Raw genomic sequence first — 24,273 nt, 5'->3', positions numbered from 1 at the left:
ATGTATTCATGAGCTGAGATATAGACTAGAATTTCTTCCTAAGATAGTCAGGTAGTATACATTCTATGCAGGTTTATATTTCACTGTGAATTTAGCCTCTGCAAGATTTGTGGAAGAAACTAAAGAAATGTATTTCACAATTTACTGCATTCTTCAAAATTTGTATTTGTGGGATTCAAACAGTGATCTAGAGAAAACTTTTTTTTTGTCACTATTCCTTCACAGATGTTGCAGAGATATAGTTTTTTTTCTTTCTTTCTTTCTTTCTTTTTTTTTTTTTACTTCGTATATTATCACAAATAATAACAAGATGGCAAAGAGCAGTCAAAGGAAGGAGATATTTTAGAACGTATCATGATCCAGAACAATTATGTTGATCACTCTTCCGTAATGCTCTTCCACTCAAAGATGTGACCTTTTTAGGACAATATAGCCTGGAAAATCATACTCAAATACAATGCTGTTCAAAGCATTTTTGTGATACAGTGCTCTTCAAAGTACTTTTGTGCTACAAAGCATGGAGATCACAGGGTAATGTGCATTAAGATGTCTTCCACTGAGAGAAGCATATAGCCTTGTCACAAAGGTACTCTTATGGAAAAATGAAGACATACTTTTCTGTAATAGTTAATATGAAGCTTTACTAATAACTAACTAGGCTTCTGAACATTGTTTTGATATTAATTGTCTAACTGCAGCATCTTCCCTAGGAATTTACAGCCATGTCAGAGAACACAGCAGGGGAGGACTCTCTTTCTCAGAGGCAAGAGAAAAAAAAAAGAGAAAAAAGAAAGCTAAAAACTGTGTGATCTGAGAAAAAAAACGTCAAGACCTGAGAAAGTAGATTCACAGAGAACCAACATTCATTGCAGAGCAGACATAAGATACCAATGGATAACAAAACACAAGAAGTCACTGTTAAAAGAGGTGGAGAAGACAATCACGGGAGATGCATATTAAACCCAGAAGTTCAGAGAGTCGTGGAAAACAGATTTGTTCAACTAACAGTCAGCTCCAGTTTCCTCTCTAGATAGCAGCGTCACAGTGTTAGTTTGAGAGAGGTGGGAGTGAAGCTTCCAGAAGAAGTGTAAGAGAAAGGATTTAAAATGAGTTATTTTATTTCATGGTAAGTAAAAGTTTGGAGACCTGGAATTCAAATAGAAGTTTGAATCCACGTCTTCATCTCCATAAGTTCCCTTTTCCTCTTTCTCTTGTTTATTGCTTCTGGATATTTTTGTTAGTTTGTTTTCCTTTGGTTTAGTTTTGTTTGCTTATACTTTTCTGTCTGTAACCTAAAACTTCAAAGCCTTTTTGAACTTTGAATATAGGATCTCAAGATAGCAATGCTTTTTTAATAGAGCCTAAACACCATGAAGTAGGACAGTAATGATCTAGTCTTTTCCATTCTGACTAAATGAGTACAAAGAATTTTACTTTCCTACTTGGATATAACTGAAAAGTTCAGTTCATATTTATGCAGTTCAATGCTCTATATTTCATACTGAGAATACAGTATACAAGTTAGGATTTTCTTGTCAAAAGTTTTTCTACAGAGATAAAAGTAGAGAGTTCAATGATAAGCAGAAAATGATTGAGATTTAAAACATAACAACAATGTGCTGATTGTCTAAGACCTCATGAATTCAGCAGAGCATGATTTCTACTTAGTATTGAATATTATCCAGGAAAGGCTTTCTATTTTAAAATATTGAAATGCCTACTAATATTAGAAATATCTGTTACATACTGCCATTTTTTTCACGTTATCAGAAATCAAGAGTTGTCCAAGATTACCTAAGAAGACAGGTGCAAAACAGAGCAGTAATGAAAACATCTCCATCTAGAAAAAAAAAGAATCAAATCTTTTCAACTTTTATCAGCTGCATGTTTTTGTAGTTACTCTCTGAATTTTCCAATTGCTGAATTGGAAAGCGTAGGGTCTAAATAGAGTATTTTTCTCTGTGACAATTATTCTCTTAATTCCAACAATTCTACCTGTTCTTCAGGGTTTGCTAAAGTCCTTTCCTAAATTGCATTTCTCAATTAATTAATGATTGTACTTGTTCAATATCCTGAGAAGTTATCATACTTTAGAATAAAAACAATATTTTGTTTCAACGAGTCATTTCAGTAATATTTAGGGATGTACTACTCAAAAAGGCACGATAAGCATTAAGAAGAACCAGACAGACATCTCTTTAATCATTCCAGGAATTCAGATTTCTCAGACTATTCCTTCGTCTCCTTTCTGATATTATGTCAAATTTTCTCATAAATTACCTAATTATTTTCCCAAGATCTGAAATAAATCCTCAGAGTTTAAGGCACCTAAAGCATGGAAATATATATTTGTTTGTTTCTCATATATATATATATATATATAAAATACAGTTCTACATTATAACGATTTTTAACATCAGCATTTTGCAAGTTATTCTTCCTTTCTTCCTTATTCCAAAAATCTTGCATGGATATTGTATCCTAGTGATAGGCCTTGAGCCTTGAAGGGAATTTAGTTAAATGATTCTGAGCAGAAAATCTGCCCCCTAGTTTGTTTGCCAAATGAGTGTCTAATTTACATTCACAATTAACTCAATTGCACGCATAAATGAGCTAATGAAACACAGAAAAGTGTAAATGGTCATAAATACTCATTTCCATGTGCAATTGCAGTAATTGCATGCGCCTCATGATTTTGAAAATCAAGAACTTCACGCTAATTTGATGGTAGTTCATGTTGTGTAACAGTTATATTTAAGATTAAGCTTATCGCTCAACAAATGCAGCCATCTTTTTCTCCTATGCGCTTTTCTTCTTTTTTTTTTTTTTTTTTTTTTTTTTCCTGTTATGGCTAATTGATGAATAACAGTGTTTAACATGGACTTCTTTTTGCTGACAAGCAGGGTTTAAACATTTGCCTCAAACTGGTAGAACTGCAAATCTATTTATATACAGTGCTGTGTCTCGGTAACCACTGATTTATACTCCTTCAAACAGTGTATCTATTAAGAAATAACATTTGTTGTTGTTGTTGCTGTTGTTTTTGTTTCTTTGTTTGTTTTTTCCTGAGGTAATATGGAAAAAAGATACAAAGTCTCTTAGTTGCTTTTATCCAAACATTCTGATTCACAGTAATCACATTAGAGAAATATCAAATTAATTTAAGTCTGTTTCAATCATAGGTTTTGCTAAAAGCTCTCTCTGATTTTCCGTTTACAAATGCAGGCAAATCTTGCATCTTGTTAGTGAGGCTGCGATCGTTTTTTTTGTTGTTGTTGTTTTTGTTGTTGTTGTTGTTATTGTTTTAACTGCAATTTATTTCTGAATAGATTAAAACTAAGACATCTACTAGCAAATCCCGTGGTGTGACTGAATGACTTCCCTATATGAAATCTGCTAAATAATTACGTAAGAAGACTAACATATTTTGTGTCGATAAGTATTTTGGTGTAGAGACCAGGAATGCACGTTGCAATAGTTGTTTTAAGTCATCATACATGGTCCATTTTAAAATCTAAAGGCATATTTCAACAATCTCATTGATATGATTATACTGTAAGCAACATAATTCAATTGAAGTGTTAATCTTCTGAAGGTAAGATCTAACTTTATATGTACATATTATTTTTTGGTGGTTTTAACAACTGGGATAAATGTACATCCAGAAATATTATCTTCATTACTGTAGAAAGTACACAGAAGAAATGTCTGAATAATAATAACTCAAAGATTAATCAAGGTAAATTAAGAGGATAATGCTGGTTGTGTTTTATAGTTAGATGGCAACATATAGTTGGACACCATCCAAACCATTTTAGAGATTGGGCTTCGGTTTGCAATCTATTTCATGTAGGCAATCCTCTGAGCCATTGTGAGACTACTGAAAGTAATTTTTAGGTCTTGCAATGCAAACATGTTTACATCATTCATTCCCTAGGCCTAGAAACTTCAAGGTTTTGTGTTGTATGTTATATTTATAAAAATATTAATAATCCAATAGAACATCAAGTTAATATATAGAAATCTACAAAGGAGAAAAGAAAAAAAAAAAAAAAGACAAACTTGCCTTCAATAGCTGCTGGTTTCTTTCTTGGACTATGTTCTAGAAGAAGACGAGATGATACCACTTCCTTATGTCCTGCGCATGAATATACAGGTTAAGAAACATGGAAAATACATTAACTAAAAATCTGAGCAGATTGACTAGGAAGATGATTTCCCTTCAGAATTGCTCATGTTTAAAATATTACATTTCACATAAAAGCTGTTATCTTCCAGACACCATAGGAATAAGACGTATTTCTAAAAAAATGTAGTGATTTAACTTTAAGAGATGAATTTTAAATCAATAAAGATCAAGTGACTCAAGCGTGTGCTGAAATGCTTACAGGTCCATTTTTCTTCATGAGATAAAAAACCTCAGAAGAATAACACTATAATAATAACGTTACATATTCATGATGTCTGATCTACAGTAAGAGCATATTTTCTTCTGGCAGGCAAATGATCTTCATTTTTCCTTCTAGTCCACTTATTATGAACATCTAGAAACACTGCTAAAAAATATTATGCTTCTCATCCTTATGAACTATTCTTAATTATCCAACACCAAACAGGTTGTACATTTGTAAATACTCCTTAACTTCTGATTCCCTCTGCCAAGTGAAATACATCAACTCTCTTGGAGTTACGAACTGTACTTTCTCATATACTTAAATTGGGCCTTTTTGTACTAACCAGATGCCTAGTTTTCATGCTGAAGTGAAATATTTTTCACTTCATTTCTTCAAGTATTAACAAACACATATTTATTTTCTAGTTTATAATGTCAGTTTGAGGTTTCCCGATTTTCTTCTATTTATTTTTTTTTAATATCTGCCATTTATTTTTATTAACTATCATGTCATTGTCACTTGGACAGCACAATTTTTTGAGTATCCTGCGAAATACATTTATTAGTGGAATACAATACAAATACAGTCATATGCACCAGCACACACTGCACAAGAACACACATGCAATCAGGCTGTTAGATTTCAGATCCAGCTCCACAGCAAAAACTCAAATGCGTGCCTTGTGCTTGGTGATAGACTCAGAAGAGAAATAAACATTGAAAAGAGCCTTGGAAATTGGAGTATCGTACTTACCCTTCTCATTTACAAAGGCATTTATACTCATGGGGAATGAACAAGAAAAACATCATCTTGAAGACAGCAGTGGGATTTGAGCACCATGAGAAAAACATCATCTTGAAGGCAGCAGTGAAATTTAAGTATCATAGTCTCAAAGTTTTTGTATCTCATCAGCATAGATATGATTGCAGGCAAATCATTTGCAAGCTTGTAGTTTAGTTCACCTGCTAGTTTATATAAAATATCACACACGGAGCTACTCAAACTAGACTTGTGTGCCTGAGCCACTGACAAAATTAATGTACTTAAGGCACTACACAACAAATGGTACAAATCTCAGGTTTTACACATATTTCCTGTCTTGGCAGTAGTCACAACTGAATATTTATTGATTTCATCACAGAATGTCACTAGCCTCATGTGACTGAAATGAACAGTAGGTAAACTTCAGGAATCCAGCTGTCTAGCCATAATTTTCCACTTTGTGATTCAAAAAAACATCTTGAAATTGCTAACGGGGCTAACAAGATGCTGAATAGCATTTGTTTCCAGTGAGAACAGAAATATTACATCTATAACCTCTGTCAATGTACAGAAACTTCATTAACTGTTCATTCAGTCTGAACATCCTACTTCAGAAGGAAAACTAAAACAATGTAAATTTTAATGAAGAATGAGCAAATAATATTATTCTTTCTGCTAGTTTTGATTATTGGCTTGGACAATTGTTTGACATTTGTTTTTATTTTATGTTTAATTTGTTTGTATTCATTCTAGATCACTATACTAGATGGGAAAAAAAGATAAATTTTACAATTTACATCAATTGCCTTGTATTAAAAATAATAAAGTACAGTGCCTCGAAATGTTGAGTAGGTAAGTAGTAAAGAAAGGTAGCCAATAATTTGTATTGGAAGGAATGGTAACTACTGTGTGGAGCACTGACCTGACACCTTTAGGTCACAGTATAGGATGGCCCCATTATTTTCCTGTTCTTTGCTGCTGCAGCAGTTTGCTAATGATTGCACCAGTGCTAGTTAGTATAATGCCAGTGCAATACCACTTATTGCAAATGTCTTGTCAAGTTCTATTTTACAGTTTTACAAGTTTTAAGCAAATCACTTATTTCATGCAAATTGATCACGTGATCTGAGAGTGTTTTAAGCATCAAAATCTTAAGATTCACAGATCAAAAACTTTCCCTTAGGCCAGAGTGTTTGTTCTGAACAGGTTCCCATCCACTCTGATAAAAAGCCTCTTTAATGTTTCCATGTGTTATTAAATGTATTTCTATTCACTTTGATGGGAATGCAAAGGACACTAGCTGAATAAATATTTTATCCATTCTTTTGATGAAATATGTTCTTTTGATGAAATAAGTGGTTACCCTAAGTCAAATTTCTTTTCTCTTCCTTTTTCTTTTCTCTGTAGCTTATAAAGTACATGTGGCTTTCTGCACTATGGAAAGTTCATAAATTAAAAATGAAGAATTGGCCTAAGTATATCAGACCATTAGAATGAGTGGTGTCTGCTATCTTGACTCCAGCAGTGGCCAGTTGGACATATATATGATGTAAATGAGAGGAAAGCAGGATATGTTTAAAGATCCTTGTAGATGATCAATCTAATTCGTGAATTACGAGAAGTCATTACACAGAATACTACAATTTTTATTGGACATACAATTACCTCTCTGCTTTATAAATGCAGCCACACCATATCTCCGGCTTTTATAGACTGCATGCTTGTTTGCTCCTCTTTTCACACGTAGTCTTTGTTTTTCCATCATGTGATAGCTAAATAATTTCACAAATATTTATTAGGGTTTGATTCCCCAATAGGCTAGTAGTTGCAAACACAAAAGTGTGTATAAATTTCTATGTATAATCAAACAGTTCACGCAGTTGTGCTACAGACACATCCATATATCCATACATGATATTATAAATATTAATCTGAAAACATACACAGCTGATGGAGACTGACAAAGAATTAAATGTTTTGACTTTAAGCTCATTGGAATGCACTCACCAAGACAAAAAAAATGTCATGTTAAGACATGAGTATCTTCCTATACTGCCTGAAAGGAAAAAAACATGCTGCAAAGATAATTAGGAGCTGTAAGACACTAGATACTAAAATGAATACTTCATTGATACTAAGCTACGGTCCTCAAGATCAACTTCTCTCATCAACGTTTAAAACATTTGAGATGTAATAAAGAAATACCTTCTGACTTGGTTTATGGATATTTTAGATTTTATATTGCATGATAAGGAATACAAGACAAACTATAATTCTCTTAATTTTCTCATTCTAGCAACTATTATTATTATTCTAAAACAACTAGAAACACTCTAAGGGGTGCAACTGGGTATAGGAGAAATGATACCACTGTTGAAAGCAGAGTGATGACTGTAAACTTCCCCATATCACAGAATCGCAGAATGGCTTGGGTTGAAAGAGATGTTAAAGCTTTCCTTGATGCCACCTTCTAGATCAAGTTGTCCAGGACCCCATTCAACCTGGCCTTGAGCATCTCCACGAATGGGGCATGCATGCCCCTTCTCTGGGGAATTGGCTCCAGTGCCTCACCACACTCTGAGTAAAAAAAGTCTTTCTAATATCTAAACTAAATCTCCCTCTTTTAGTTTAAAAACATTCCCACATGTTCTATATGTCTGTGTAAAAAGTTGGTTTCCCTCTTGTTTATGAGCTCCCTTTAAGTTCTGGGAGGCTGCAATGAGATTTTCTCTAAGACTTCTCTTCTCCAGACTAAACAAGCTCAACTACCTCAGTCTTTCCTCATGAAGACTGCTCCAGCCCTCTCATCATTCTTGTAGCCCTCCTCTGTACTCGCTCCGACAGCTCAACTGATGATTTCCTCATATCCAAGTTTTGGTTATTGGAACATTGTGAATCCCACAGGCCAACAGTACCAATGCTTTGGCAGTGCCTCTCAAATAGTACAGAAAAACATCTTCAAATAAATCTTGATTTGCCCAGATGTGATATTTTTCCTTAAAGATAGTAGAAATAATAATTATAATAATAATAATAATTTTAAAAAAGATCAGGTAAGTGAACTCTTTGCAGAATCATTTATTATGAAAAATAGATTCAGATCAAATGATTCATGAAGCTCAGATGAAGAAATGGACTAGGAGAATGAGATGACTGCCAAATATGCTTTTAGAGGACTGAAATTTTAATGGAACCCCACCGTTCTGTCTAGGCTTCCAGTTTTGACATGTAAGTTACTTGAAGTTAAAGTTGAGCCTCCCTTGTTGTTAGTCGTTATTCTTCAGAAGTTAGGCTTTCACTTTTCTGAGGAAGGTTATTGCCATTTAGTATACATGCATGAAAAACTATGAGCAAATCATTTTGCATTGTGATAGAATAGCTGAGGATCAAGAGACTGTGTAACTGTTCTGAATAATGGCAATACTCATTTTGGGGAAGGAAGGAAGGAAGGAGCTGAAATGCAGGCACCCTAAATAGGTAATCTTTCTGAGAAAAGAATACTTCTGCTAACATGATGGCTTTTTGTAGATTAGTAAATTAAATGGTGCCTGGAAATGTTACTGGGTTCTGGAATACAAATACACATAGCATGCAACATTTTTTTATTGATATCTGACACTTTTGATCTGTGCCAAGTAGCACTGTCTCAAACAGTTCATTGGCTCAGTTTGGGAGTTAGCAAGGCTCCATTCTCAATAGATGGATGGAATAAAGATAGCCACTTTTACCTAGAGGAGATGTTATGAATGTGGATGATTATGGCAGAAGGAATAAAATCCAGACAACAGAGGTAATCGAGTTTAATTTAGTTACCTGAATTAAAAGTGATAACAAAATACTGTCAAAAGGGAAAAAATAGTTTAAATAGAATATTAATGGGCCTTCTGGAACTCAATTTTAAACAGTTATGATAGAAGTAATGTATAATAAAAGGAAGCTTTCAGGGAAGTCTGTCCTGGTAGACAATAAGTATTTCAGTTTTTTCACTGCACTCAGGTTATCGGCGTTTATAAATGGATAATTGCATGATGTGCAGTGAAAATCTCATTTTGCATTGGGTTGATATCAACTAAGGAAAAACATTTTTACAGTATGTCTAGCAATTACTAGTAGCTTTAAATTTTTGTATTCTGTATCATATTCTGGTTATTTGCCAGTCAGTATTCTGATGCATAAGCAAATATAAAAACTACATGTTCCACTTGGGTTTTAAATAGCGCAGATAACACTGGAACTCTACTTAGTGTCTAACTTGTGCATAAAGCATTTTATTGAAAGATACTCCTCCCTCAACACATAGATAACAAATCCTAGCTTATTAAAAGCAACCTAACAGCCCTGGGAGGTCAACCACCTGTTATGCTAAAAACGTGGACTGATTTAACAGGTTTAACAGTAAAGGTGCAGGAAGGACAGTTGCAAACTGATAATTGAAATGCTTTTTGGAATATAGAAAGGTGAAAGATTAAATTTCCTTTCTCAACGAGTCAACTAAATAGCAGCAGCAACTTTATAGTCTCCTGTTTTTAATATGTAGATATTTGATTTCATCCTTTAGTTTTAGTGATGCATTCCTATCTGTAATTACATGTTCACACCTATAAAATATATTAGATACTTGTGCATGTACGGACATGTGTACATATGTATGTACATATACATGCAAATATATGTAGGTTTTTTAATGAAGTTTCTGAAGAGAAAATGTTTGTCTTGTTCAACTTGGCTTAATAACTGAACAAGCATGAATTTCCATTGGCTCATTTTCCCAGAGCTTGTGTGAACGTCAGTTTGTACATTTTCATGTAGCTACTAAATTTGCAGGTGGGAACTTGATTGATATTTTTTTCTTTTCCTGTGGTTTTGTATCTCACACTGTACAAATGCACACACGAAATATAAAATTTATACAAGCAAGAGGCACAAGGGTAGAGCTACGGGAGTGATATTTGCTGTTTTAACCTACAACCATCTTTACTGGTTCCAACCAGAAATTTATGCAACGTATCTTAGTCACACCAGAGAGCTGAGCAGTTAAATTCACTTACAACAATATATCTGTTGAGAATTCTTTTCCAGAGATTTTTACACATTGAGGCTCCAAAATCCCTCTTTCAGTCAATATGCATCTTGTGAAAACTGTTCTTTTTTTTTTTTTTTTTTTTTTTTTTGTTCAAAACATTAAAGTTTGTAAGGAATAACGTATTAACTTTTTTTTTTTTTCCCCACTACACATTAAATCACACAATCTGACATTAAAAGGAGGTAATTGAATAGAAATTTGAGATTTATAGTATTCTAGCATCTCCATCTCTGTACATTGTGTAGCAAATTATAGTCAGTGTGGCCAAGAGTTAATGAGTGGGAAGTTTATTAATATCATTTCATGTGGGTTTGCTTCTGTACTATGTCATCATCACATGGCACTCAGCTCCCTCTGCTGTCTCTACTTCCTCCTGCTACTTATCACCCTCATTTAGTGTGTAAAGATAATCCTACATGTTACGTTTAGAAATATTTAAAGCCAAATCTCAAGAAGCTGAGTACATGGGAAGTGAAAATGAGTTATTCTATGAAAATAATGGGCTGCTATTGTTGCACACTGGAATGCTGAAAGACTGTACAAGGAGATTATAAAAATGAAGAGACATATCCAGCTTCTTCCTCTCCCTAAATAGCCTTTAATAAATTGGTATTATGTCCAGTGATCCCTAGTATAATTAACATGAATTTATGGAGTTGGTACAGATTAATACTTTCTGCAATACGAAGTATTGACTTCATATAATTAAAACAAAGAAAAGAAAACAGTGCAATTAAATATTTTCTGCTAACAATTAAACAGAATGGAAGGGTCTGATAAGTTGTTATGGGGAAAGGCAATATACTGACTATGTCAAGGAATCGCTGCTCAGTAATTTGCAAATTATTCGTATTTGGTTTATCTATACATACTGTCAGTCCAACTGACAGTCATTAGTCCAAATACACTCAGTTCTAAACTCAGGAAAGCTAACTGGACATTACTTCAAGACTGCAAAAACTTTATATTGTTTTCAAGAAAGAATGCATGTGTTAAGTCTTGTTGACAGCATTATATTAGCAAAATCAAATTACAGATCTCTCACTATAATTTCATACAAATCTCTCACTATCTCTCACACAAAATCTCTCACACAAATGCCTCACTATAATCAGAGATATTTGCTACTAATGAATATAGTTACTATAGAAATCACTGGAAATCCAACAGAATCCAAATAGATGTGAGCACAAACCAAGAAGTTTTCAACCTCTCTGATTCTTTTTCCAGAATGAAAGGAATAAAAGGTTAATGTAAGTTACCTGACCATCACCAAACATAGTGAATCCATAAGCATTTTGCAGTTAGGGGGAAAAGAGCTGAGAAATTCTGTTAGAGCAAATATCAGGATTAGGGCACAGTTTTGCAGAGGTGTTTCTCCTGTTTCTCACTCCTACTGAAATCAGTGAAAGAAAAGTATTAGGTAGGCACTAAGTTTGTAATACCTTTCAAGGTTAGACTCTTTGTTATTAATAAACTATCATATTGATAATAAAGAATTTTTGAAATTTGAGTCTAAAATTTACATCCCTTAGAATATGTGATAGTGTTAAGTTTAATGTAATGTTTGCCATGAAATGTTGTTTCTACAGCACAACAGTATACATGGCTTGAAGTACTTCAGGTTGAAACAATTTCCAGTGAAGCTTCTACCTTTCTATAAATAGTAGGAAGGATGGTGGGATTTCCAGACAGTCTCTGGAAATAATCATCTCTTTATCCAAACTCATTCTGCTTAAGTTTGATTCTTCTGCTCACTTTCCTTTTCCCAGGAAATATTTTGTTTTCTGTAGGTGGTTGTTTTAAGATAAACAGTCCTGAGACCTACTTTCATGAGTTCCAGTCCTTGTGTTGCAGGTCTTCATGCTGATTTTTGGGAAACTGACTTGACTTACCATACCTACATATGAGCTCATATAATGGAAAATTTCTGAAATAAAGGGATATTCTAAGTATACAAAGTGTAAAAATTTCCAAAGTTAAAGCAATACATTTTGTAGCTTTTTTTTTTTTTTTTTGGTGACAAGGATATTTATGCTTCTTTTGTTTGGCGTATTCAGAAAATGAATGCTCTCTATGTACTTCCAAAAAATTATTTCTCTCCATATTTTTTTTCCTTTTCCCCTTCTGTCATTTCCAAAGTGCTATTGTCTTTTCTTCAACTTTTCACACTTTTAGAGTAGCATTGCTGATTTCTTGGCTGAGCCAACAGCTGCTCCCAGTAATGCCATTTGAAATCTTATATGAAAACATGTCATTTTACATCTTTATTTGAACAAAATTGTTGCTTGAGTATTTTTAGCATACTTCTTGAATTTTTTCGGGCTCATTTTCAACCAGCTTTAGACTTTTAGAAGTTAACTTTTAGGCAGTTAAATCTAGATAAGTCACCCGAGGGATCCATTTATAGTCAATGGAGAGAAATTGGTACCTTCAAAGGGTGATTCATCTTTTCTATCTTAGGCATCTCTTTTAGGATTAAATTGTTCTCTAGAGGCCTCCATTTCATACCACTGGCTATAAAGACATCTAAAGGTTAGAGTTTGGCAATTAACTTTTTGATACATATGTGAGGAGCAATGAATTACAAACATTTCATTTTGCAGTTGTACTTAAGTATGACGCTATATGCCACCAAAATATTTAAGGACTAAAATTATGAGCCATGCATGTTTCCCCCCCTCCTATCCTCCCCCCCAAATAACTGCAGACAAGTAATGTAATGCTTTCCCACCACCTGGGAATTCTATAAATGAAGATCATATGGCATGAAAGGATTCTGTTGTCAAGCCTAACAAAAAAAAGTATAAAAATAATACTGATATTTAATGTTTTTTTGTGTGCATTGAATGTCTTTTGAACTCTGTGTGCTATTTACTCTGTCAACTCTGTCACATAGCCATGTATTGAAAGACAAAATGAAAAAAAAAAAAAAAAGGGAAGGAAACTTTCATCTTTGCTAGAAGAACAATCTTTCAAGATAAAGTTTGAACCCTACTAACTGAAGTTTGTCAGAGGTATTTGCCACTGACTTTAGTAACAGACTTTGGTACCAACCTTGCTTGTAACGTTATCTCAGCTCTCTTGATGAAAATCATTAATAATTCCTACAAATAACTAACTAGTTCTATGTGTTTCAAATACAGACACGGTCAGCAAAACCTACAGTATAAATAATCATTAGGTTATTTTCAATATACTGATTTTTAAAAGCTACTCAACGTTGGACTGAATATTCTTTCAGTTGTGTTTTCCCCCATATTTGAAGCCATTAAACATCTAAGAAACAAATACATATGCTCCTATATGCTGATACTTGTGTTTTTTTAGAAACAAAGTTTTGTTTCTTTTTTTTTTTTGCTTGCTTTCTGAGTAACTTAGTTTCAAAACTAAAGTGCCTGAGCCTTTTGATTTTAGATTTTTTTAGATACTATTAGAGAATTATTTGAAATGACTTTTAATTTGAAATTCTATGAATGAACTATATGAAAAGCTAAGAGAATAATAAGAGAAGATTTTCCCAGTTGTCCTAAGTTTGCCCTGAGACATGGTGGATGCCCTGTCCCTGGAGACTTTCAAGGTGAGGCAGGATCAGGCCCTGGGCAACATGATCTATCTGTTGTGCCCCTGTTCACTGCAGGGGAGTTGGACTAGACAACCTTTAATGGCCCCTTCCAACTCTAAGGTTTATACGATTCTTTGATTTTAAGAAAAATAATAAAAATGCAATAATACTGAAGCAATAATTTGTTAGTATAGTCTTTCATATTCAATTGATTTATTTCCATTAAAATCAAGAATTTACCCTCATACCATCAGAGGTTTTGGCTTTACATTATATCACAGAGCTGATTCCATGGAGTGCAGTGAATTAAAAAAAAGGAATCATTTCCTCTACAGAATCATAATGCCAAGCATTCCCTGGGTAGCTACTTCTGAGACAGTGAAAGTCATTTGAAATTTTTTTTGGCAAAGTTACAGTAAAGTGCCATAAGAGTGTTGACAGATGCAGCTTGGTGTGCCAGCATCTGGCTCTGATTCACAATGGGATGATATAAACAGGCAGTAACAGATAGCTGTTTTGCCACTGTGGGACAGTGTCAGGATTGTGTGCTGATAACGTCTCTATTAGAAGATCAATGTCATTTCAGAATTTACTTATATAGACACATCTACTGGGGTGAGAAGGGAGTCACAGAGAACAACAAGACTGAAATGACACCAGTAGACATTTTCTCATAGCTTTGTACAACAAAATTGAAATGTAAATCAGCAATATTTAGACACTAAATGACAGCTAAAACTATTGCAAGAATTTATCATTAATAAATTAGTTAGACGTTTTTCAACAATTAATACATAATTTCAGTTTATTACTTCTTTGTTTTCAGACTGTACTCAGAACTCTCTGAGGAGATCACTAGTGTAATAAATGCTTCTATCACTGAATCATCTCCATTTACGTCAACTGCAGAAACAAATGTACAGACAAGTTTGATCATATGAACTTTTTTTTTTTTTTTTTTTTTTTTTTCCATAAACAACTATGGATATGCAACTGTCAGCTCTAAACAGCAATCTAAATGAGTCTCCATAAATTTTTGGGTACAGCACTTCCTTCAGAGGGAGAAGGTTGTCACATACCTTCCCTGTTTAAAAAGAAAAACTGAAACATATTCTCATCTTTCACACTCTCCCTTTAGTATTTCACTAATGTAAATATCTGTTTTGCTTATTTTGGACTCTAGAGAAGACAACTACTGAGTAGGGTAGTCTTCCCCTCTGCCAAATAATAGTAATAACAATAATAATAATTATATATATGGATTTTCTATCCAGTGTTCTCTGGCAAATTTGAAAGAGTGTAACTCTGCCAGTAGTTTCTCTTGCTGAATTTCTCTGAACAAGAAGCAAATATCATGTTATTTTCTTATTGAATGTGATTGCTTTTCCTGCATCAATACACAGTGAGAGGAACTGCACTTGTAATAAAGTTAACCCCATATAAATCTGATGTAACAATGTGAAAAGTTAAACAATGCCATTGGCATATCCACAACAGATCCTAGTCTTCAATCAAGTAAGAGTGACACTTAAAAATAGTTCAGTGGTTTAAAGAGTAAACAGAAGAGGGCAAGTATTTAATTCCAGTGCTGTAGCTCCCCCACAGCTGATGTAGTTCTTTTTACATTCAAAATTAGTTACTCAATACTCTCAGATCTTGCACAGCATTTTTTTCCCATGATCTTAAAATACTAATGTGCACTTATATCAGTATCTCCATAAATCATATTAGATATTAAATGGCAAGTATCACACTGGCACTGTCTTGTACTTCTCTTACCACATTCATGTAATAGAAATAATCCCTGCTCTACAACTGAGTAACTTTTGACAATGGAAAAGAGGAGACAAGTATTGTAAGAACATTGTAGACACAGAGGTCATTCAATCTGTCACTTCTTTCGGAAATTAGGCTAACTCTAGAATTCCTTACAGAATCTGGTCACAATTAGATTTGTTATCTGTATTTTATATATGTGCATATACATATATATATATATACATATATATATATATATATATATATATATATACTTCTTATTAACATATTGCACATTGGGTGAGATTTGGATTAATTTTTAATGAGGAATGGGGATGACTTTTCCATTATAAGATACACTCTTGCAGTATACATGTGCCAGAAATCTTGATGAAATTCTCCTTTGCAGATGTTATGTTAACAGCACAAGACTAGCAGGAATGTCTACTTTGGCCTCTGGAAATACACAATAAACATGTGAGGGTAGACCGATGAAATGAAGTGTTATGGTCACATTCCTTTGCAGTACAGCTGTTTTTGGAGATGGTCATTCAGTAATATAGGCTTCATAAGGTAGCTGTATACTTTATTGCAAAGATTTTAAATATGTTAAACTGTCAATAATGTCATATACGTGTTTCCTGATTTATTACTATCATTGTTGTCAATGAGTCAACTTTAAAGATCATCCACTAGTGAGGACAAGGTACTGTTCAGTGCAAGTTTTTTAACCAAAACTGGAACACTGTAAAATGAATTCAGTAAAGTAAAGGAAAACTAATCCTTCAGGTATCAAAAGGGGGCTATAAAAGGGGAACAGAATCTTTAGCAGAGCCTGTTGTGATAGGAGAAAGTGAAGTGGTTTCAAACTGAAAAAGGAGAGACTGGATATAAACAAGTTTTTTATAAGGATGATGAGACACTGGAACAGGTTGCCCAGACAGGTAGTAGATATCCCATGCTTGAAGACATTCAAGGTCAGGCTGAATGGGGCTGTGAGCAACCTGATCTAGTGGTATGTGTCCCTGTTCATTACAGAGGAGATGGGCTAGATGATCTTTAAGGGTCCCTTCCAACTGAACTCCAACTCCAATGATTCTACGATTATAAAATTAACTAAAATAAACTTCCAACTAATTAAAATAAAAACAAAAGCTAAACAGAAATATTTGGTATATCTTCAGGAAACAAGGGTGCTAAATTAAAATCAAATAACCAAAAGATGCTTATCACTTAATTCAGCAGTATGCACCATGCACAACCACATGCTGAGATAGGCATGCAAAAAGAAGGTCACAAAAATAATTATTTCTTTAGATAGCTGCAAAGAAAAGAAGTTCATTGGAACAACATAATCTGTCAGAGCCATGCAGAAAATGTCATTTATACTATTCTGGATGAAGCATGTGATAAAATTACAGGGATGACAATGGAGTAGAATATTGTGGAGGGTGAAGAAAATAGAGTGGATTCAGTTAACTTAGAGAAGTGTACTCCATACTAAAGTAGTGTCCAGACATGTCACTGAAATACCATCTGTATTTCAAATATGAAAATTTCAAATTCTCAAAGGCAAGGAAATAGTTATAAAAATAAAATTAGAGGTTTGTGCTAAAATATAATCTTCTTTCCTACCAATAACATGGAAATATGAATAAGAACACCAGAAATATCACTCAGAACAAAATTCAAGTATTCTAAACAAATTATCAAATATATGGAGATGACTTTATCCATGAAACTGGACAAAAGAAATTCAGTAGCCTTTTACATCAGAAAGGGTATCTTGGGCCTCAGAGTCAGTAAAAGAATAGAGGTGACAGTCAGAATGAATATGTTACAACATCTATTAAAAAACAAGTCTCCCTGCAGGTCTTAAAGCTTTATAAATGAAACTTAAAATCCTGACAGAAATTCAAATTCATTCATAAGAATTAAAAAAGAATAAAAAGCAATGTAGATAAAGCATAATGCTCAGACAATACTGTCCATACTTGGCTGCATAACAGTTATCCACTGATAAATAAGATCAGAAAGTCTATCCTGTGGTGGAAAAATTGTTAAACAGTCCTTCTGAAATGTTGGCACACATGCAGGCTAGACAGAAGCTCTATACTTCTCAAGCTCTGTACTTTGTCAGATAAAATCAGAAAGTTGATTTTTATCCCGTATGTAGTAGAGCTCAAGACAGTGGTATATACTTTTCTCAGAAGAATCCAGACTGGGCCACTATTGCAGTCAAGATACTAAAATGTTGGACTTCTGATCTAGCAAATCCTATCTGTGCCAATGGCTAAAACTCCACTGATAGCTATTGTAAAGTTATGAGGACCTCGGATACTCTCTTTTACACTATGCAAAACAGAAATCCTGGAAGATAATTTATATTGATATAATTATTAGGAATTAAAAGAGGATTTGTATGAAACTACTCAATGTTGGGGACCAATACTGATCAGAGAAACAAGGAAGTGACTGTGGATGCTTCATTAAGTAGCTTAGCAAGAATTTTCCTTTCTACAGTGTCTTATAGATCCATTCTGTATAGTGGAATAATGGAACGAATGTTTCATTCATTTTTTAGAGCTACATCAACAATAACAATGCAAAACAATGAGTAAATGAAGAAAAAAATCAGTCTCACTTTTTAAAAGCAAAGAAGACCATTAACTTATCTCCAGTATGTTGTCCAAGTGACTACGAAAATACGTTAACTGATATATTTTGAAAAGTGTATGTAATTCAGGAAATGCATGACTATGGGTGTAGCTTTTCATTATATGATCAGTATAAAATGCCAAGTTAAGTATCTACTTAACACTCTACACTTACTGTGTATACATTTATATAAACCTAAAATTATTCAATATTGTCAATAATATGATTTTTTTTCATTAATTGCTATAATTATTGAAATAATAAGTCCATATATTGTTCCTAAAGAATATAATGAATGGGAAACAGATCTTAAACTCGGAAATAGAGATTCATGTTTGGTTTAAACATTGAACAGATTTTACAAAATAGCCAGTACATTTATGTGAAGAAATTTTCCATTTTTTTGTTTTCTTTCACAAACAGTAATATTGGGATTGACACATGATTCCTGATTTTAAAGTATTGCGGTATCAATAAAATGTAATATGTAATAAAATTCCTTAAATGAATTGCCCTTGCATTTCTTTGTTTCGACAAAGTAATTTAGCATTACATATATAAACCAAAGAAAGGATGAAATATATCAGATCTATACAAGAAAATGAATTATCATAATTTAGCTCACAAAGGCCAGTGTGTAATGGGCACATTACATGTGAAAAGCAGTAGCAAACAGTAAGTGGCATTCAACAATATCTGTAAACAGAACAGAACTAAGCATTCTGGGCCTTTACCTTGCTTCTCAGAAATGTAGTCTGAATTTTTCAACACTGTTTCTCAGAGTGTGAATTGACTAAATCTGGTTATGAAGGCAATACTTTATCTTAACTTTCACAAATATAAGCCGTGCTTTTCCACAACAACCGTTCACAACATTTAACTTTTCATATAACAAGTGACTTAGTAAATCAAAAAACATCTGTTTCACAGGTGGAGTCACTGCTAGACTTTTGGAGATCCGAAGTTGAGGAGCTACCCTCGTCTTAGAAATCAGATGATATAAGCACCTCTATGATTTGTTTTTGCTTTCTGGGGCCTTGAGCTGTCTCTCTTTTTGTCTATCTGTAAAGGTAACTGACTATCCAATGACAACTGAATATTTATTATTATATGTTTATTCTGTGATTTTTCAACACAGCTCTATCATGGCATGGTGAAGTGGCACACAGCAAATACTGGGAAGAAAGAGTAAGCAGTTATGTATTTTATCTTCTGAAATTCAACTCACTACAAACACCTCTGTCTATCTCCATACCCCCCTTCGTGGTCATTCCAGTTTTCTTGTGTCTAGAAAGGCAAAAAATGGAAAGCAATCTTCTCCAAAATGCCCTTCTCATAACGGGTCTGCTCTGCCTTAGTACAGTGCCAAATAGCCGAGGAAGCTGCCTGGAGAAACAGCTCTGACACTTGTCAAAGCTGCTTTCAGACATCAAGAGAACTTCAAGAGAGATCTTGAAGACCTCCACAGATCTCTTCACATTGTGTTTTATTAATGATACAGCTGCACAAAGCCAGAGACTAGGTGAATCACATCTGGTACAGGGTGTTATTTTGTAAATTAAAGCAAAACTGAAGGTCTCAGGAAGATTTTCTAATATTTCCCACAATCTGAGGCTAGATGATCAGTCTATCTATTCATAACTGTCTTTAAAAAACCCAGAGGTGATATATTTTTCTCTCTTTTAATGCAACCATGACTCTCTCCATGTCATTCTTTGAGAAAAGGCCAAACCAACATTCTCCCTTTAAAATACCCAGCTTATTCATTTTCTCTCCACAAATAACTGTGTCCTCCCTCTCCCCATTTTGAAAGTGTTTCTCAGCTACATCCTTAGGGTATCCTAGCTTTAACTGTACCAGAACATACCAAGAGAAGAGCAAAGGTACAAAGTAGAGATAAGGAAACACAGATTTTTCAGATAAGTACCAGTGGAGACCTTGTTCAAATAATGACAAAACAAAGCTTGTAATGCTTACCTTCATATTTCATCCTTGATTTTATAAAGATAATTGCTTTTCATTTCTAGAATTATGTCCTTTCTATCATACTCTGTTGTGTTGGATGACTTCCATTATAATTTCAGAAGGAACTGTGCCAATTAAATAAAGTCTGGGCAAATTGAATTGATCTAACATTATAAGACAGTACTCAGTCATGGTCAGTCGCTTTAGCTACTTATCCACCTAAGATCTTTGTGTATTAGAACAGATAAGCATGGAGATGTGGAAAGGGGGAAGATAAAGCACAGAAGTGATTGCTCAGCTATCTAAGAGCATACTAAGAGCAACAGTAGTTCACTTCTAGAAGCATTTTGGGGTTAAGGTATACTATTTGCAGGGAAAAAGAAAAAAAAGCAATAAGCTATTAACAATAAGCTCCTTTCTCTTGCCTTTCAGACACACAAAAAAGCATGGAATATTTTAGCAATTTCTACAGCCTTCATTTGACTCTACATTTAACATAACCTTACTTTTAATTCATGCATAGTAGACAGAAAATTAAAAGCTTTGATAAGACAGCCATTAGATCTTATGCTTTATTAAAACTATTCACACAATCTTTTTTGCACTTGTGAGATCTTTCAACAGCACAAATCACACTTTCAATGCATAAAGAAGCAGAAATACTCAGGAAAACAGAAGAATATTAGGAGTTCAATGATGTAGGAAAGTACCTGGATAAAAATCCCCGTGCGCAAACATGTCAATCACATAGCGACAGAATGCATACTGATCTAACAGATGAAAGAGGAAAAAAGAGTAATGAAGAAAGCAAATTAAACTGTTGTTTCTACTTAATTATGAAGATAAAGTTTGGCAATGTAAAGACTCACTTGGGGGATATTTTTACATATTCTTATTTATTTTGTGTTTTTTTTTTCCCCCCTGGACTTGACTTCTACACATTTTCAGAAAGAGACAATTTATTGTACAAATATAACAGTGAGCCACCTAGTCAAGTACTTAAGAGCTACCTCAGAGCCACTACCTCTTCTTTCTGGCCTGCAATGTGTCGACCAGTTCAGCAATGTACTACCTTGTTCCCCATAGAGGCACAATCCAAACTACTGTATGGTCCAAAGAATATTTCATATCCATGCAAATCCATTTTATATTGTCTCAATAAGACAAGAACAAAATTGAATAAACTTTATATCACAGTATCTTGTTAATACTGTGTTAACAGTATAATCAATATGTAAGCTTATTGAATGGGAATATAAAAAAAACTCCGTGTACTTACACTTCTGCAGCAATGAGATTTTCAACTGAACTTTATCATTTCACTACATAATTATTTTCCAAACACTAATCTTTACATATATCTTTACATAGACATATAAAATGCATATTAAATTTGGTTATAAATACTAAAATTTTGCTATTCAGAAATTTATGCTTCTGTATCTACATGAAACTCAGAATTCAGCAATGTTGATTGTCTACTGATTTTTTTTATATATAAGCAGAGGTAGACTTTGATCAAAATTGCTAAGATTAAGAATCTTGTTATAACTGAGTGCAAATGAATTACAATATTTTTGCTGAACTCTCCAGTTGGCGAGAAAAACACATTGTCCCAATGGACTACAGGGGACACTATCTTCCAGTGCTAATGATGATGATCAAATGCCAGCTTTGGTTAGCTGTGTTAGTTTACAACAGCCTCCGAATAAAGGGGCTGAGCAAATTAATTTGTCCTATACAGTTACTCCATACTTCCAAGGTAAGGTTACATAAGCTACATTCTCCATCTTCAGTTGCATATCATTCCTACACACCTCTAAAGCCACTCTTTCTCTTTGCCATCTTCAAAACAATATTATACGGACTTTGAAATGCTTCAAATGTAAAAAAATAATAATGATAAAAAAAGAAAATATAAAATCAAATTCTTAAGAATGTAAAATTTTATTATTCACTTTCTTACAGAGTTCACTAGAGCAACAACAGTAGTTAAACCAATTGTTTCTACTAGTCCATTAGAGCCCGTGCAGCTGTTTCCTATTACTAAAGTGCCAAGGGTAAAAGACTTCTAGTTAGAATTGAAGGACTTGGGCCTAACTTGCCAGAACATACACAAGTCCATGAGTGCTTTTAAAGCTTTTAATGGCTATCCATAATAGTTTCTGGTTTTGTATTTAGGAATTCAAATTTATCATTTTGGTCAGCTTCCGTCTTGGATTCCATCCTTCAGGAATCTGAATATTTTGGCTGCAACATCTGTACTAAGCCTATGTACTAATTTTCTGTCATGGAGAGGGGGCAGGTGATAGAGGAAAGTAGAAGAAAAAAGTATTCTCGGTAAGCCCCTCTGAAGTCAGCTTACTGACTTCAACATGCTTGGAAATAGGACCTCAATGAGTTAGTCAATCAGCTTATGTCTGTATAAATAAATAAAATAGACCAAAGTTAATTGTTTAGCCCTGAGAGAAAATGGCAGGGTATAGCTCATGCCCAGAAACCTGAACTTTCCTTACCCCCGTTTTGCTAAGAGAGGCTGTCTGTCTTTATCCATGCTGCCAATTTGGAAGAGCCTCTGGATTATTTCCAGGCATTCTATAAGAGACTGCTGAAAGGCAACGGGACTAAACTGTCAGGGCACATAAGCTGTATGGACTGTCACAGGATAGAGCACAAGCTTGTGCTGAATCTATTTAAGTTATAATACAGACATAGCCTGGGGGACTTAGCAGCTCATACAGTTTCCTTGATACTAAAATAATTTGTTTTTTAATGATAGTAATACAAACAAGGATCTAAATAGACATTTTTTTTCCTGTGATAAACATAAAAGCATTATTTTTCTGAATAAACATAAAAAAGTAGTGATAGTTTTGACCACACCTAGAAAGAAAGATTGTGTATTAATCTTCTTTTCATAGTATCTTTTTAGTAATTCAACTCCTGAAAAATGGGACTTGTAAAAAAAACTGAAGGCAGAATTCTAAACTGAATAACACAAATAGTATTTCTACTGTATATAAAATAATAAGGTGCACAGTAACGTTCTACTAAGTCCAATTCTGCCAACTGGCAAAGACTGAAACATCGGGAATTTTAAATGAGTACAATTCTCCAACCAACAATTCATGGCTAAAAATTAATTTCAATTTAAACTCTCCTGCTTGGATGAGAATTTCACATAATAGTTTTAACCTTGTAAGTCTATCGTGGTGGTACAGATATTCACCTGATGACTGAAAGGTCTTCTCAATGTTTGGAACTAAATTCTTATTAATAAAAACAGTCACAGGTATTCCTTTGTCACTTGACCTCATCGGATTTACCCTGGGAAACAGACTATCTTTTTTAATTTTAATTTCATTGAGGAATGATATAACAGTGGGAACATCATAACAACTCCTGTTTGTGTTTACTGCAACCACTTTTTACAGTCTTCCAGGAAATGCTGGCAAAACCACTCCCTTGAACAAGGAAAAGTAAGGACTGCAGGATCAGGGAACATTGGCTAAAGCATTTTAAATTAAAAATTATGATCATCATGGGCCACAGTGAGTCTGAACTATAGATCTGAATTTTCTGAGAGTATCTGGTTGGATAGCAGCAGTTTGTGGTGAAAGGAACAGAAGTGAAAGAGGCAGCATTCATTGAATGTGTGTGACTCTATCTCCAGAAATAAGGACAGTTTAAGGGACTCCTTTCTTTCTATGCTGCAACTGCTCATTTCCACTTCCACCTGCTGTGGTTCAGTGCACAGCCCCTGGGATCACACTCTAAAGCAGACTTAGAAAGTGATACGTTAATGTTTGATGTTAAAACTGATCATTTTCCTAATTTTTATCAGTTAAACGAAAAAAAAACAAACCACACCCCACCTCTATCTATTGCTCTCTTTGACCCCAACTCACTTTAAACACGATTTCTATCAAGGCAGTAAGGTGCCTCATCTGCACAACTGTTGCTTTTTGAGAGCTTTAACCTGAACAGTACAAAGTGAATTCCACTGTTTACCAAAACTTTGTCATAGCAAAAAAAAAAAAAACTAAAAGAGGTTTGCATCTCTCAAGAGCAACTCAGCAGTTTGCTGG

At 34.0% G+C, this 24,273-nt stretch overlaps 1 protein-coding gene and 1 long non-coding RNA gene across 3 annotated transcripts in view; one reads left to right on the top strand and one right to left on the bottom strand.

Annotated features, from left to right (window-relative positions):
* TRDN (triadin) overlaps positions 1-24,273 on the bottom strand; it is a 205,327-nt gene that overhangs the window by 112,143 nt on the left and 68,911 nt on the right. The window contains exons 12-13 of the mRNA XM_085217385.1: positions 20,896-20,955; positions 4,067-4,138 (exon numbers count right to left, since the gene is read on the bottom strand). Of these exons, the coding sequence (XP_085073511.1) occupies positions 4,067-4,138; positions 20,896-20,955 (132 nt within the window). The remainder of the gene's footprint in view (positions 1-4,066; positions 4,139-20,895; positions 20,956-24,273) is intronic.
* Positions 932-19,533, top strand: LOC146544999 (uncharacterized). Of its 2 annotated transcripts, none has more exons than XR_014881420.1 (3): positions 932-1,126; positions 3,330-3,408; positions 19,151-19,533. It is a non-coding gene; the product is annotated as an uncharacterized LOC146544999 (long non-coding RNA). The 2 variants fall into 2 exon arrangements; XR_014881421.1 differs by lacking the exon at positions 19,151-19,533 and adding an exon at positions 5,910-11,167 and having other exon boundaries at positions 934-1,126.

The sequence above is a fragment of the Meleagris gallopavo genome, chromosome 2, assembly GCF_905368555.1.
Source record: "Meleagris gallopavo chromosome 2, MGAL_WU_HG_1.1, whole genome shotgun sequence".
Classification (NCBI taxonomy): Eukaryota; Metazoa; Chordata; class Aves; order Galliformes; family Phasianidae; genus Meleagris; species Meleagris gallopavo.
The sequence above is the reverse complement of the archived record's forward strand: the minus strand, read 5'-3'. Positions and strand labels throughout refer to the sequence as shown.